The sequence below is a fragment of the Anguilla anguilla genome, chromosome 17 (genome assembly GCF_013347855.1).
Source record: "Anguilla anguilla isolate fAngAng1 chromosome 17, fAngAng1.pri, whole genome shotgun sequence".
Classification (NCBI taxonomy): domain Eukaryota; kingdom Metazoa; phylum Chordata; class Actinopteri; order Anguilliformes; family Anguillidae; genus Anguilla; species Anguilla anguilla.
The window spans coordinates 16,146,657-16,160,646 of record NC_049217.1 but is presented as its reverse complement, the minus strand read 5'-3'; the positions used below and the strand labels follow the sequence as shown (position 1 = coordinate 16,160,646).

General features: G+C 51.3%; 1 protein-coding gene across 8 annotated transcripts in view; it reads left to right on the top strand.

Moving 5' to 3' along the window:
- The window catches only part of med25 (mediator complex subunit 25), a 29,131-nt gene extending 19,231 nt beyond the window's left edge, over positions 1 to 9,900 (top strand). For 3 of the 8 annotated variants that reach the window (XM_035398538.1, XM_035398539.1, XM_035398536.1), the window contains exons 15-20: positions 3,684 to 3,857; positions 4,325 to 4,432; positions 4,694 to 4,765; positions 5,032 to 5,196; positions 6,760 to 6,871; positions 7,894 to 9,900. In XM_035398538.1, the coding sequence (XP_035254429.1) occupies positions 3,684 to 3,857; positions 4,325 to 4,432; positions 4,694 to 4,765; positions 5,032 to 5,196; positions 6,760 to 6,871; positions 7,894 to 8,000 (738 nt within the window). In that variant the 3' untranslated portion in view covers positions 8,001 to 9,900. The remainder of the gene's footprint in view (positions 1 to 3,683; positions 3,858 to 4,324; positions 4,433 to 4,693; positions 4,766 to 5,031; positions 5,197 to 6,759; positions 6,872 to 7,893) is intronic. The other 5 variants (XM_035398542.1, XM_035398541.1, XM_035398540.1 and 2 more) reach the window with 4 other exon arrangements.
- Positions 9,901 to 13,990: the final 4,090 nt, after the last annotated feature.

The following is a 13,990-nucleotide window of genomic DNA, read 5'->3' as shown; positions in this document are numbered from 1 at the left end:
CGTTTAGTAGGACGCATGCACAGGTGGTGCGAGCTAAAATGTGACTGCGGAAGTGAGCTGCGCCGTGGGTCTGGACGGTTCCGTGCTTGTTGATCTCTGTACAACAACACGCAGGTATTAATTTTTGATATCTTAACGACAGCACGCGGGTATTTATTTTTGATATCTGTACAACAGCACGCGGGTATTTATTTTTGATATCTGTACAACAGCACGCGGGTATTTATTTTTGATATCTTAACGGCAGCACGCGGGTATTTATTTTTGATACCTTAACGACAGCACGCGGGTATTTATTTTTGATACCTTAACGACAGCACGCGGGTATTTATTTTTCATATCTGTACGACAGCACGCAGGTATTTATTTTTGATATCTGTACGACAGCACGCAGGTATTTATTTTTGATACCTTAACGACAGCACGCGGGTATTTATTTTTGATACCTTAACGACAGCACGCGGGTATTTATTTTTGATACCTTAACGACAGCACGCGGGTATTTATTTTTGATATCTGTACGACAGCACGCAGGTATTTATTTTTGATATCTGTACGACAGCACGCAGGTATTTATTTTTGATACCTTAACGACAGCACGCGGGTATTTATTTTTGATACCTTAACGACAGCACGCGGGTATTTATTTTTGATACCTTAACGACAGCACGCGGGTATTTATTTTTGATATCTGTACGACAGCACGCAGGTATTTATTTTTGATATCTGTATGGCAGCACGCAGTATTTATTTTTGATATCTGTACGAGAGCAGGCAGGTATTTATTTTTGATATCTGTACGACAGCACGCGGGTATTTATTTTTGATATCTGTACGACAGCACGCGGGTATTTATTTTTGATATCTGTACGACAGCAGGCAGGTATTTATTTTTGATATCTGTACGACAGCACGCGGGTATTTATTTTTGATATCTGTACGACAGCACGCGGGTATTTATTTTTGATATCTGGATGACAGCACGCGGGTATTTATTTTTGACGTCTGCCTGACATCCTCCGTGCTCGTCAGCTTGTCAGAACGGCGAAACCTTTGATCAAAGTTTTTCTAAATTTGTGCTGTTTTTTCTGTAGCTATAGATAGCGGGGGAAGGCCACCTGCTGTGTTCCCCTCACGAGGAGTGACAGCGCAGTCTGGGAGAAACCGCTCCCTCCCCCTCCCCCTCTCCTCCTCCTGAGAGTAACTGCTCCCCCCCGTCTCCTCCCTCCCCCTTCCCGTCCCCTCAGTGTGAGAGACACAGCTCCCCCCCCGTCTCAGAGAAACTTGTCCCCCCCCCCCCCGTCTCAGAGAAACTTGTCCCTCCCCCTCCCCATCTCCTCCGTTTGAGAGAAACTGTCCCCCCCTCCCCGCTCCACCGCCTGAAAGAAACACACCCCCCCCCACTCCCGAGCCCCACTCCTCTGCGCTCACTCCAGACGCGCCCCCCGCGAACGATGTTCGGTTACCGTGACGCCGACCGGCTCGCGTCTCCGATACAACATTTACGTTCGCGGTTAACGGTCAAAGCGACCGTTTGAGTAACGCATAAAACGGCGTTGATGGCAGTGATTAATACGGGCGGTGCGTTGGCTTGTGATGATTACACGCACGCGCCATCACCCGCCACTTCAGTACAAGCGACATAGCTCTCGTGTTTCGTGGACGTTAGCAGCGGCTGTGTTTCGGGATGCGTCCACATTGCTAAAGCTCCTTATTCCTTCAGCAAAAATTTGTTTACTGATTTTTCTCTTTCATTATATTACTCCCATCCCTCACTATCATTTATACCGACCTGCTGCAATACCCTGTCGTTTATTATCGTTTATTTTTCTAAATCTATTTATTTGTCCTTTGGAGTCTTATTTTTTATTTGTGTCTTGTCTTCGGATTTTAAATATCTTTATCGGAGCCGTTTCCTGGAGGTTGCAACGCGCACTGTTGAGGCGTGGTTGTTCCGTCCGTCTTTCTGTCCGCGTCCGTCTTTCTGTCTCTCCGCCGTCGGGGCGCAGCTACGCTGGTCCAGATCCCCTCGGGGAGAGCTACAGGCCAGGCCTAGCCGTACCTCGGCGCCGTCCAAAACCGCTTCCATTAAATCCCCGTTTATCCCATCACCTGGAGATATCAGTCTGTTTGTGAAAAGAGTTTCCTATTGACTAACGGTCCAATTAGGAGAAACAAATGTTTCCACCGGCGGGACTGATAGCGCATTCTGTTTATCTAACGCTTTTTTCCCCTCCTTTTTCACACCGCAGTGACTCTCCGTTGTTCCTGCCCGTGATTGTCCGACTATCTTTCTCCTATGCCGAAAAGCGATTTTTAATTTCGCTAAGCTCCCCTGGCTCTGTAGGTCCCTAAGGGGGAGGGGGGGGGGGGGTTGTTTATGTTTTTCAAGGGGGAGGGGCTTTGTCCCAGCACCCACTCTGTTTTGGACCTTTATGTAAGATGTCGTCCTCCATCTTGAGTGCCCTTCCAATGCCTAAAAGGTGGGTGAACGGTGTTGCCTGTCCGTGCCCCCCCCCCCCCCAAGGCCCCACTTTCACTCCTTCTAATGGGCTATCCAAAAATTGCGCGGCAGAACAGAGGGATGTCCCATAAGTCTTTGCAAGTTTCCAAATTAATGGCTGTACACTAACCAAGGTTCAGCCTTTTCTTTCCCCACAGGAAAGAAAATCTACTCGCCCATATATGGCAAAGTTAAGCCGTCGCGTGATTTAGTCTCCGTGGTAACTCCCGCCTCAGCGCGCAGGTGAGGGCCGGGGGAGTTCCCTCAGTTTCGGACTCCGCCCCCTCGCGCTCTGCTGATTCGTGAAGGGCGAGGGCACATGACCTCCCGGCACCATCGTGAGCAGCCTTCCTTCCCAGCGGGGAGATCAAGCAGGAATTAGATTTTTTTTCCCGATTTGATTTTCCTAGACCCCTGAGGCTCTCTGGGGTGTTTAGTATTAATTATATTCCAGGCTTTGTTTCTATACGGTCTCTCGGAGACAGAGCCGTATCCAGAGCGACACGCAGCCCATACGTACGGCCGGGCAGTTACCGATGCAGTCTGGGTAAGGGACTAGCTCAGGGGTGCGACTGCGGCATCCCGCCTGGGATTCAAACCCGCAACCTTTGCCTTAATAACCCTGGTGCCCTGAACATTGTCACGTTACATTACAGGCATTTAGCAGACGCTCTTATCCGGAGCGACTTACATTGTATCCAATTATACAGCTGGATATGTACTGAAACAATGCAGGTTAAGTACCTTGCTCAGGGGTACGGCAGTGTCCCACCGGGGATTCGAACCTGCAACCTTTAGGTTACAACACCAACTCCTTACCCATTACGCTACACTGACGCCCATTGTGCCATTGATGTTTGATTGCGTCCTGTTGGGCCACAGCGCCTGCTGGTTTAACTCCAGTCCTGGAGGGCCGCAGTGCCTGCGGGTTTAACTCCAGGTTTTCCGGGTGTTCTCAACACAGGTACTTCATTTAAGCCATTTGATTGGCTAAGGAATCCACACACTTCGTTCTCAAGGCCGTAACTGGCAGCTGATCGAAAGGAAACCACAAAAACCCCCTGGGGATTCAGTTCGACACCCCTGATTTAGAGCATGACATATTGGAAGAAGCCCATAATTGGGAAATGCAGAACTGCGGCCCAGCCGAACTGACCGCGCTCTCTGGCTCCCCCCGCAGGCCGGCTGCGTGCACTTCCCCCACAGCGCCCCCTGCGAGGTGCGGGTCCTCATGCTCCTCTACTCCTCCAAGAAGAAGATCTTCATGGGCCTGATCCCCAACGACCAGAGCGGCTTCGTCAACGGCATCCGGCAGGTCATCACCAACCACAAGCAGGTCCAGCAGCACCGCACGGTGAGCGGGGAATGAGGGCTAGCGTAGCAGTCAGGCTAGCGTAGCGTCCAGCTTGCGTTACATTACATTACAGGCTTTTAGCAGATGCTCTTATCCAGAGCGACTTAACATTGCATGTGTACTGAAGCAATGCACGGCTAAGCACCTTGCTCAAGGGTACAACGGCAGTGCCCTGCCCCAGGAATCGAACCTATGACCTTTAGGTTACAAGCCCAGTTCCTTACCCACTACGCTACAGCCTCCAGCTCTGCGTGGATCCCCTTAGCTCTGTGTCTACTGCACAAACTGCTCCTCTCATTGACGGCTGTGAGGAATGACACTCTGGAAGACTCTAAGGTTCAGTAATTTCCCTTGTTGTTCTGATTGGGTGTTTGATGACACGGAAGCGTAGCTTAATCCTGATTGGGTGGGGGGGGGGGGGGGGATTGGCTGTGGTGTTCTGACCACCCGCTCCTCTGCGCCCCCAGATGAGCTCTGCGGGTCCCATGCAGCAGGGCGTGGTGCCCCCCAACCAGAACTTCCTCAACCGCCCGCAAGGACCCGTCGCCCTCCCCCACGGCAACGTCCAACAGCAGGTGCCCGTCCGTCCGTCGGTCCGTCCGTCTACCTGTCTGCTCTCCTGTCCGTCTATCTGTCTGCCTGCCTGCCTGTCTGTGCATGTGCCTGTCTGTCTCTCCGTCCGTCTGTCTGTCTGTCTCTCCAGAGCACAGCCTTCCCGCCTCTGCATTCCCCCTGGTGTTTGTGGGCACACCGTATTAACCCCTCCTCCTTCCTCTCTCTCTCTCTCTATCACTCTTTTCTCCCTCGCTCCTCTCTCCTCCTCTCCGGGCCCTCAGTCTGTGGTGTCGGGCATGCCCCCTGTCAGTCAGGTCACCATGATGGAGGACCAGCAAAGACAGTCTAACCTGGTGAGAGTCTGTCTCTCCCCCCCCCACCCCCCCACCCGTTCCCCGCACAGTTAAACCCCACCCGTCCCCTGTCCATCATCCCCTGCACGGTCCATCAACTCCCCCACTCCCCCCACCCACGCAGTGAGCCACTCCCTGCCACCCCCCCCTCACCTGCATGGTAAACTCCGCCTCACTCTGTTCCTCCTCCAGACATCTTTCATTTCCACGAATGAAGTGAATAAAAGTCTCGTTCATGTCCTCCCCTCAACTGTCTTGTCATTCAGCTGAGAGCGGCTGCCACAGCCAATCAGCAGACGCCGGGCACGGGCGCCCCGCCCAGCCAGGGGGGACAGGGCGGCCAGGCCCCACCTCAGGCTCCCATGCTCCGCCTCCCAAACCCGGGAGCCAATCCGCAGCTTCGCAGTCTTCTGCTCAGCCAACAGCAGCCGGTAATTGCAGGGGATTGACAGCTGACACGCCCCCCACCCCCACCCTACCCTACCCCCCCCCCCCCCCTCTGCTAACCTCACTTACTGCCAGTGATGCAATTAACTCCAAAGGCAAACAAGAGCTCTATACTCGTGTCTGTCTTATACCTGTACTAAGGAAGCAATTGAACACACCTGACTAATCAGAAACACCTGTGAAGCCATTTGTCCCAAACATTATGTTGCCTAGAAATGGGAGTGGGGGGTTACGTATAAAAAGTGCGGTTATTTTGTACATGGTGAAAGCAATTGTATTAAAATGTCCTTTCATAACAGCTGAGAATCTGCACTTTAACCACGTGTGAATTGTTCAATCACTAATATAAATTTATGGGGTACAGAGCTAATTCAAGAAAAATACAAAATATGGCTTTGTCCCGAACATTATGGGAACACACACACACACACACACACACTTCTTGAGAGTTTCACTGTGTTGAAATGTTTTTCTTTTTTTTATCTTATCTTTCTTATGAAAACTTTTATTATTTTTATTAATATTTTTTACTTTTGTCACATTGTTTCTTTGTTCTCATTTTGGTAAAGCGCTTTGAACATAGTTACTTTGTAATTCAAATTTATCTGCATTATTATAGGTGCGAAAGGAAGGTGCCTAGAAACGAACAAAATGGTTTATAAAAAAATCTTCCTCTCCTCTGCAAATGTCAGTTATGGTGTTTAATTTGTATAAACTGTCTGTTAGATTCATTTGTGTGTACTCAGCACCATTCTCTAGCACTGGTATCAGAATCCAGTCCTGGAGGGGGCGCTGCGTCCACAGGTTTAACTCCAGTCCTGGAGGGGGCGCTGTGTCTGCAGGTTTAACTCCAGTCCTGGAGGGGGCGCTGTGTCTGCAGGTTTAACTCCAGTCCTGGAGGGCCGCTGCGTCCACAGGTTTAACTCCAGTCCTGGAGGGCCGCAGCGTCTGCAGGTTTAACTCCAGTCCTGGAGGGCCGCAGCGCCTGCAGGTTTAACTCCAGTCCTGGAGGGCCGCAGTGTCTGCAGGTTTAACTCCAGTCCTGGAGGGCCGCATTGTCTGCAGGTTTAACTCCAGTCCTGGAGGGCCGCAGTGTCTGCAGGTTTAACTCCAGTCCTGGAGGGCCGCTGCGTCCGCAGGTTTAACTCCAGTCCTGGAGGGCCGCAGCGTCTGCAGGTTTAACTCCAGTCCTGGAGGGGGCGCTGTGTCTGCAGGTTTAACTCCAGTCCTGGAGGGCCGCTGTGTCTGCAGGTTTAACTGCAGTCCTGGAGAGCCGCGATGTCTGCAGGTTTAACTCCAGTCCTGGAGGGCCGCAGTGTCTGCTGGTATTCAGCGCGTTTCAGCACCGGCGATTCATCTAAGTCACTGATTGGCTAAAGAGTCCACACACCTTGTTCTCAAGGCCGTGATTGGCTGCTGATTTAAAGGAAACCACAGATGCCTGCAGACGCTGTGGTGCTCCAGGACCGGAGTCAGGAGACAGGGTTACGCGCACGGACAGTGTCCGTGTCTTCTCACGTCCCTCCTCTGTCCCTCTTGTCTTTCAGCAGCAGGGCGTTTCCCACATGCTTTCCCATCAGGCACTGGGGCCGCAGATGGTGCACGCTCCTCAGGGAGGGGGCGCTCCAATGCAGCCGCAGTGGAGGCAGCCCCATGCAGGTATGCACCCGCCGGCCACGCCCTCCTCGCGCACATACGCCAAACGGCCTCTCGAACGCGTCCCCTCTCTGTTCCGTCTGATCCCTGCTCTCCCCCTGTGTCGGAATCGTAGCGTCCAGTTCGGTCCTGTCGGAGCAGACGCGCATCTGGCATCGCACCGGCTCGGATTGCATCAAGTGCGACTAGCATCCCGCGGCTTGGTTAGCGTCCTGCGGCTCGGCTAGCATGGCACGGCTCGGCTAACATCGCGTGGCTTGGCGAGCATCCCATGGTTAGCATCGCTCAGTTAGCATCACTCCGCTCGGTTAGCATCCTGCAGCTTGGCTAGCATCAGCCGGTTAGCAAACCATGTGGCTCAGCTAGCATTGCACGGCTCGTATAGCATGGCGTGGCACGGATGACGTCCCACGGCTCAGCGAGCATCCTGTGATTAGCATCGCTCAGTTAGCATCCTGCGGCTCGTTAGCATCCTGCGGCTCAGCTAGCATCACTCGGTTAGCATCCTGCGGCTCAGCTAGCATCACTCGGTTAGCATCCTGCAGCTCGGCTAGCATCCTGCAGCTCGGCTAGCATTGCATAGCTCTCATAGCATGGCGCGGCGCGGCTGACTACCCGTGGCTCGGCGAGAATCCCGTGGTTAGCATCGCTCAGTTCGCATCACTCAGCTCAGTTAGCATCCTGTGGCTCAGCTAGCATCGCCTGGTTGTCATCCTGTGGCTCGGCTAGCATCGTCTGGTTAGCATCCTGTGGTTTGGTTAGCATCACTTGGCTCTATTAGCATCCTGTCGCTCGGCTAGCATCGCCCGATTAGCATCCTGCGGCTCGGCTAGTAACGCCCAGTTAGCATCCTATCCTATAACCTAATTCCAGTCAATAAAAATTTACAATAATGAGTGCATTTTTAAATAACTTTCATAGTTCTGATTATATCAGATCTCCAGACTACCTGTTGGGATATATAAGTACACACACACACACACACACACACACGCAGTCCCTGTGTCTGTCTCTCTCTCCCCCAGGTCAGATGTTGATGGTGGGGGCTCAGAGGGGCTCTGTTGCCCCGGGACCGGGCATGCCACAGGTGTCCAGCGTCATGGAGGACGAGATTCTTATGGACCTCATCTGAGCCGCTGCCCCGCAAGAGGACTACACTTCCCATCAGATGACTACACTTCCCATCATGCCTCGAGCCAAAGCGTTTTCTGAGAATGAACACTGAGGGGAACGGACTCGTTTTCCTCGTACGGCGCCCGCCCGGTTACCGCGAAAGAGCAGACGGTCGCCGTGGAGCCCTGACCCGCTCGCTCGAAGCGAAAGACACGGGCCGCCGGGCACACACGCCGAACATACACACACACACACACACACGTTTATTACACGCCAGGGCGGTTCCACAGCACGGAAGCCCGTTTCACCGAACTTCCCTTCGACCTATCCGCCGTTTCATTTTGAATTCTGAAAGCGAGGCCCGGGCGGCTTGATTTCTGCGTCGCCGTACGCTCTTTTTTTCCCGCCCTTTCTTCTATTTTTAATAAGCTTTTATCCGATCATTTGTTGCGCCTTGTTTGCTTGTTTTCGAGGACGATGGATGTTTTTTTCTTCTCGACGATGAAATAAAGATGAGTTTTTTTTTTTGTTTCCCGTGGCGTCTTGCGTTCCCTCCGTTACGCGGAAGTCGATGCGTTTGCGCGGCGGGCGTTTGGATGGCTTCGCGGGAGGCTTTCCTGCCGCTGAGGGAGAGAGAAAGAGAGGGAGTGAGAGAGAGAGGACAGTGATGAAGCATGTACACCCTCGCCGCCCCCACCCCACCCCCCCCCCCCCCCCACTGGAGAAACAACAGAGATGCACCGAAACAGAGAGAAATAGATTTAGCGTACGTCGCTGAATGTATGCCGCTTGTGTCACAGCGTTAATTTTAACTGCTCCAATATGTTGCGTATCCACCCGAGGGTACGGCCTGCCAAATAGTGTCTCCCGGCCAAGTAGTTATACCAGATGGCACTGTTTGGCAGGGGCGATATCTGGCAGACCGTAAAATCAGCTTGACGAAGACCAGCAGCCGACTACACATATGCGCAGACTCCGGCATCGCCCGCATTCACACTCTAAAAAGCACACTATCAGATGCTGTCGACACGTCCGAACCTGCGCTGCTACTTCCTATGGACTGCCCGGCAGTGTGTGACTGCTGTATTTAACGCAGTGCGCACACAAACAAGTATGCACTTAAAAGCACCAAACAAATCAGGACGTTCACATGCATCCCGACCACAGTTATCCTTAGAATGCAAGCAAACGTAAACACTCCATGCAAACAGACTGCACGAACAGACAGATTTTCACACACAGACAGGAAATGGCGTCAGTTCTGGTCTCCATGGGGATGGAGGCAGTTGCTAGGTTACTGTGACACTAAGATCTCACTCCTAGCTTTCCTCCATCTCCCTCGCCTAATAAGGAGCACTGTACTATTACAAAGAATTGCCTTAATTTCAAAATCCTCATATCCATCTCTGTCAGGAAGAATGTCAGACGAAAGCTTTTCTGTCCTTACCTTCCAAAGTGTGTGTGTATGAAATTATGAATTTATGGCTAATAGCTTTATTTTTGGCTTTATTTGCGCACAGTCCCATGTATGGCTTCATAACTGCTAAATAGCTTTAACTGCCAATTGCATCACATACAAGAGGGTAGGGGTCAGTTGGTATTGGATGTTAAATTAAGAGAACTGGGACTTCCTCTTGTGTTTTCCTAGTGCTCTGTGTGTGTGTGCGTGTATGTGCGTGTGTGTGTTTGAATGTATGTAACATAGTGTAATGCCAAGATCAGACCATTCAGCCCAACAATGCTCGCCATTTTCCTAAGTAAATTGTACCTAGTGCTTCGATTATCTGGAGGCTCGATAGTATCTAACATTAAATCAAGCCTGGTCTTGAAAGTGTTTCTTCCAAAACATGACCTGGCAGGCTATTTCACATTGACTACTCTGCGTGAAATAAAGCTTCCTAATGCCTGTGTGAAATTTACCTTTTGCTTATTTCCATTTACATTATATTACATTTATTTGGCACTCTGTTATTCAAAGCGATGTACAATAAGTGCATTTATGTCCCCTTATTCTACTAACAGAGTTCGACCTGAAGAATCTCTTGTAGTTCACTTTGTTAATCCCCTTTATGAATTTAAAAGCTTCAATCAAATCAGTCTTTTACTAAGCTTGAATAGATTAAACATCTTAAGTCTTTCCTTCTTTATCTCTCATAGCAGGAATCAATTTGTTTGCCCTTCTTTGAACCTCTTCCAGAGCCTCTATATCCTTGTTGTACAGTCCTCAGAACTGCACACAATACTCCCAAGTGTTGTCTAACAAACCTATAAGATGAGTATTAACCTCTTAAATGAAAGGCTTTGATCAACCATTACTCCAAAGTTTTTTTCAAATTTAGCACATTCTAATTTTGTTCCTCCCATAAAATAATCCTGCCTGTTTTTATTTCTCACAGGTTGAACTTACTTTTAATAAATGTAAATGTACACTTCATGGCCAAACGTTTGTGGACGCCTGGCATCCAATATCTCATCCAAAGTTATGGACATTAATATGGAGTTGGTGCACTCTTTGCTATAACAACCTCCTCTACTCAGGGAAGGCTTTATACTAGATGTTGGAGCCATGCTGCTGGCATTTGCTTCCATTCAGCCAGAAGAGCATTAGTGAGGTTGGTCACTGATTGGGCGATTAGGCCTGGCTCGCAGTTGGCTTTCCAAATGATCCCTAAGGTGTTGGACAGGGTTGAGGTCAGGGCTCAGTGCATGCTAGACAAGGTCTTCCACACTGTTCTCGACAAAACCATTTCTGTATGGACCTCGCTGTGTCCCCGGGGGAATTTTCATGCTGAAACTGTTGGGGACTGTTGGGGAGGCACAGAATTGTGTAGAATGTGATTTTATGCTGTAGAATTAAGATTTGCCTTCACTGCAACTAAGGGGCCTACCCCAATCCATAAAAAGCAGCCCCAGATCAAGGGGGTGCCTAAATACTTTTGGTCTTGTAGTGTATGTGCATGCATGTGTGTGTATATAAGGATGTGCATGCATGTATGTATTGCTGTGCATGTGTATGTGTATGTATGGTTGTGTGTGTGTGTATGTTCATGCTTGTGTGTGCGTGCGTGCATGTGTGTGTATGTGCGTATGTATGGGGTGTGTATATGTACATGTGTGTATGTATGGTTGTGCATGCAAGTATGTGTATGCATGGGCGTGCACGTATTTATGGGCGTGCGTGCCTATGTATGGTTGTGTGTGTATGTATGGTTGTGCACGTGTGTACGTGCATGTGTGTATGCATGTATGTGTGTGTCTGTGTGCTTATTGGTTGAGTTTGGCGCTGGTGGTGGAAAAGTCCTTTCAGAACTTTGGAAGTTAATCACTAAGTGAGAAGTGCAGGTTCCTCCCATGCTAGGTGACACGCCTTTTTAACACATCACAGATGCATCCTTTCCTCTGGTCGCAACTGTAACAAATGTATTTTGGGATCACTTGGTTGTGTCTGTCCCAAAAAGCTCCTGTTCACTTCTTATAATGACCCTACGGGAACGGGGAAGGCAGCTGTTCCCAAACTTCCCTGAGCAAGACGACAATGAGTGAATTTACTTCCTGTGGCACCCAATTTAATAAAGTGTAACTTGTCCTGTCAACATATGGGAACTAAATACTCTGCTGTTAAGTTTTTTCTTTGGGTTCACCTATATTTGGGGCTAGATACTCTAACCATACCCCCTCTCTCTCGGCCTATCCGTCATTGGGTGCTGGACCAGTAGGTTGAGAACTTCTGGGTCTGGGTAATTGTCATCGAGTAACCAGAAGACAGGAAGCTTGAGTCCGACAGGCTTGTGCACTTAAAGAGATATGTTCACATGTTAATGACAGTTAATGGCAAATCCACACAGTCCGAAACATAAGCGACATCGAGTTTCAGTTTTGATGAAAATACTGTAATCGAAGACTGACGATGAACAGGTTTGTCCATAGACATATATACATAGACGCCGCATTGGCCTTTAGATCGTACGTCAACGTCGCCGCCATATTGGACCAGGCAAGACTGGCCTGAAAACAAATGCAAGTAGATGGGGGAGCTGCGGTTTTTCTGGATAAAAAGCACTATAAGGTTTACATTTCTCAACCGATTTCAATGAGTCGTTTTTATATTCAAGGGTTTATGATCTATGTGGAGTAGAAAAAAAGTTTATTTTCCCCTACTCTATGTAGACCATAAACCATTGAATATAAAAACGACTCATTGAAATTGGTTGAGAAATGTAAACGTTATAGTGCCTTTTATCCAGAAAAACCGCAGCTCCCCCATTTACTTGCATTTGTTTTCAGGCCAGTCTTGCCTGGTCCAAAATGGCGGCGACGTTGACGTATTGCAGCAACGGGCTGATGCAGTCAATGCGTCGTCTGTGTATATATGTCTATGCGTTTGTCTCCTTAACGTCCCTGAAGAAAGAAAAAGTATCGCCCGCTCCAATTTCCTGAAATCGACCCGATCGTAATAACGTAGGATTCGCCTCAACTTCTGCACACGCGTCCCCAGCAGTTCCTGTAGCGGCAGCGCCCCATTGGCTGCTTAGTTTGGCATTAAAACCTCGACATGTGCGCTAAGTCTGCGCACTTACTGTATTAATTCTCCCTGGTGGCACGGGTCAGCAGCCGTCTAATGTCCTGTGGTAGCCTGCGTCCTGTGTGTGTAGCGCGGCGGCAGAGCTAGCGGCAGCGAGCGCGGCGCGGCTAACGGGAGCCCTTCCTGTGTAGCGCAACGGCAGAGCTAGCGGCAGCGGGCGCGGCTAATGGGAGCCCTTTCTGTGGAACGCGACGGCAGAGTGAGCGGCAGCGAGCGACCCGCGGCTAACGGGAGCCCTTCCTGTGTAGCGCGACAGCAGAGCTAGCGGCAGCGAGCGCGGCTAATGGGAGCTCTTCCTGTATAGCGGAGCCCTTCCTGTGTAGCGCGACGGCAGAGCTAGCGGCAGCGAGCGCGGCTAACGGGAGCCCTTCCTGTGTAGCGCGACGGCAGAGCTAGCGGCAGCGAGCGCGGCTAACGGGAGCTGTTCCTGTGTAGCGCGACGGCAGAGCTAGCGGCAGCGAGCGCGGCTAACGGGAGCCCTTCCTGTGTAGCGCGACGGCAGAGCTAGCGGCAGCGAGCGCGGCTAACGGGAGCCCTTCCTGTGTAGCGCGACGGCAGAGCTAGCGGCAGCGAGCGCGGCTAACGGGAGCCCTTCCAGTGTAGCGCGACGGCAGAGCTAGCGGCAGCGAGCGCGGCTAATGGGAGCTCTTCCTGTATAGCGGAGCCCTTCCTGTGTAGCACGACGGCAGAGCTAGCGGCAGCGAGCGCGGCGCGGCTAACAGGAGCCCTTCCTGTGTAGTGCGACAGCAGAGCTAGCGGCAGCGAGCGCGGCTAACGGGAGCTGTTCCTGTGTAGCGCAACGGCAGAGCTAGCGGCAGCGAGCGCGGCTAACGGGAGCCCTTACAGTGGAACGCGACGGCAGAGCGAGCGGCAGCGAGCGCGGCTAACGGGAGCTGTTCCTGTGTAGCGCAACGGCAGAGCTAGCGGCAGCGAGCGCGGCTAACGGGAGCCCTTCCAGTGGAACGCGACGGCAGAGCGAGCGGCAGCGAGCGCCCCGCGGCTTACGGGAGCTCTTCCTGTGTAGCGTGACGGCAGAACTAGCGACAGCGAGCGCCCCGCGGCTAACGGGAGCTCTTCCTGTGTAGCGCGACAGCAGAGCTAGCTAATGTATGCTCTTCCCTCCCGACCAGACCGCCGCAGTACATTAGCAGAGGCGCCGAGGGGGTCGAGGCGGAACGCGGGAGAGACTCGTTTAAATAGCGTGGGAGACAGAAAAGGACGGAGGTGGCGACGGAGCAATCCGGCGAGGGGGAGAGAGGTCCGGGACGGCTACGATTTTTTTTAACGTGGTGCGCGAGCGAGAGAGGGAAGACTGAGAGAAAGAGGGAGGGACGTCCACTGCACTGTTGTGTGACTGGAAATTTAATAGACTGAGAGGGAGAGAGAGGGAGCAGGAGTGAGATGTGAAAGAGGGGAGAGAGAGAGAG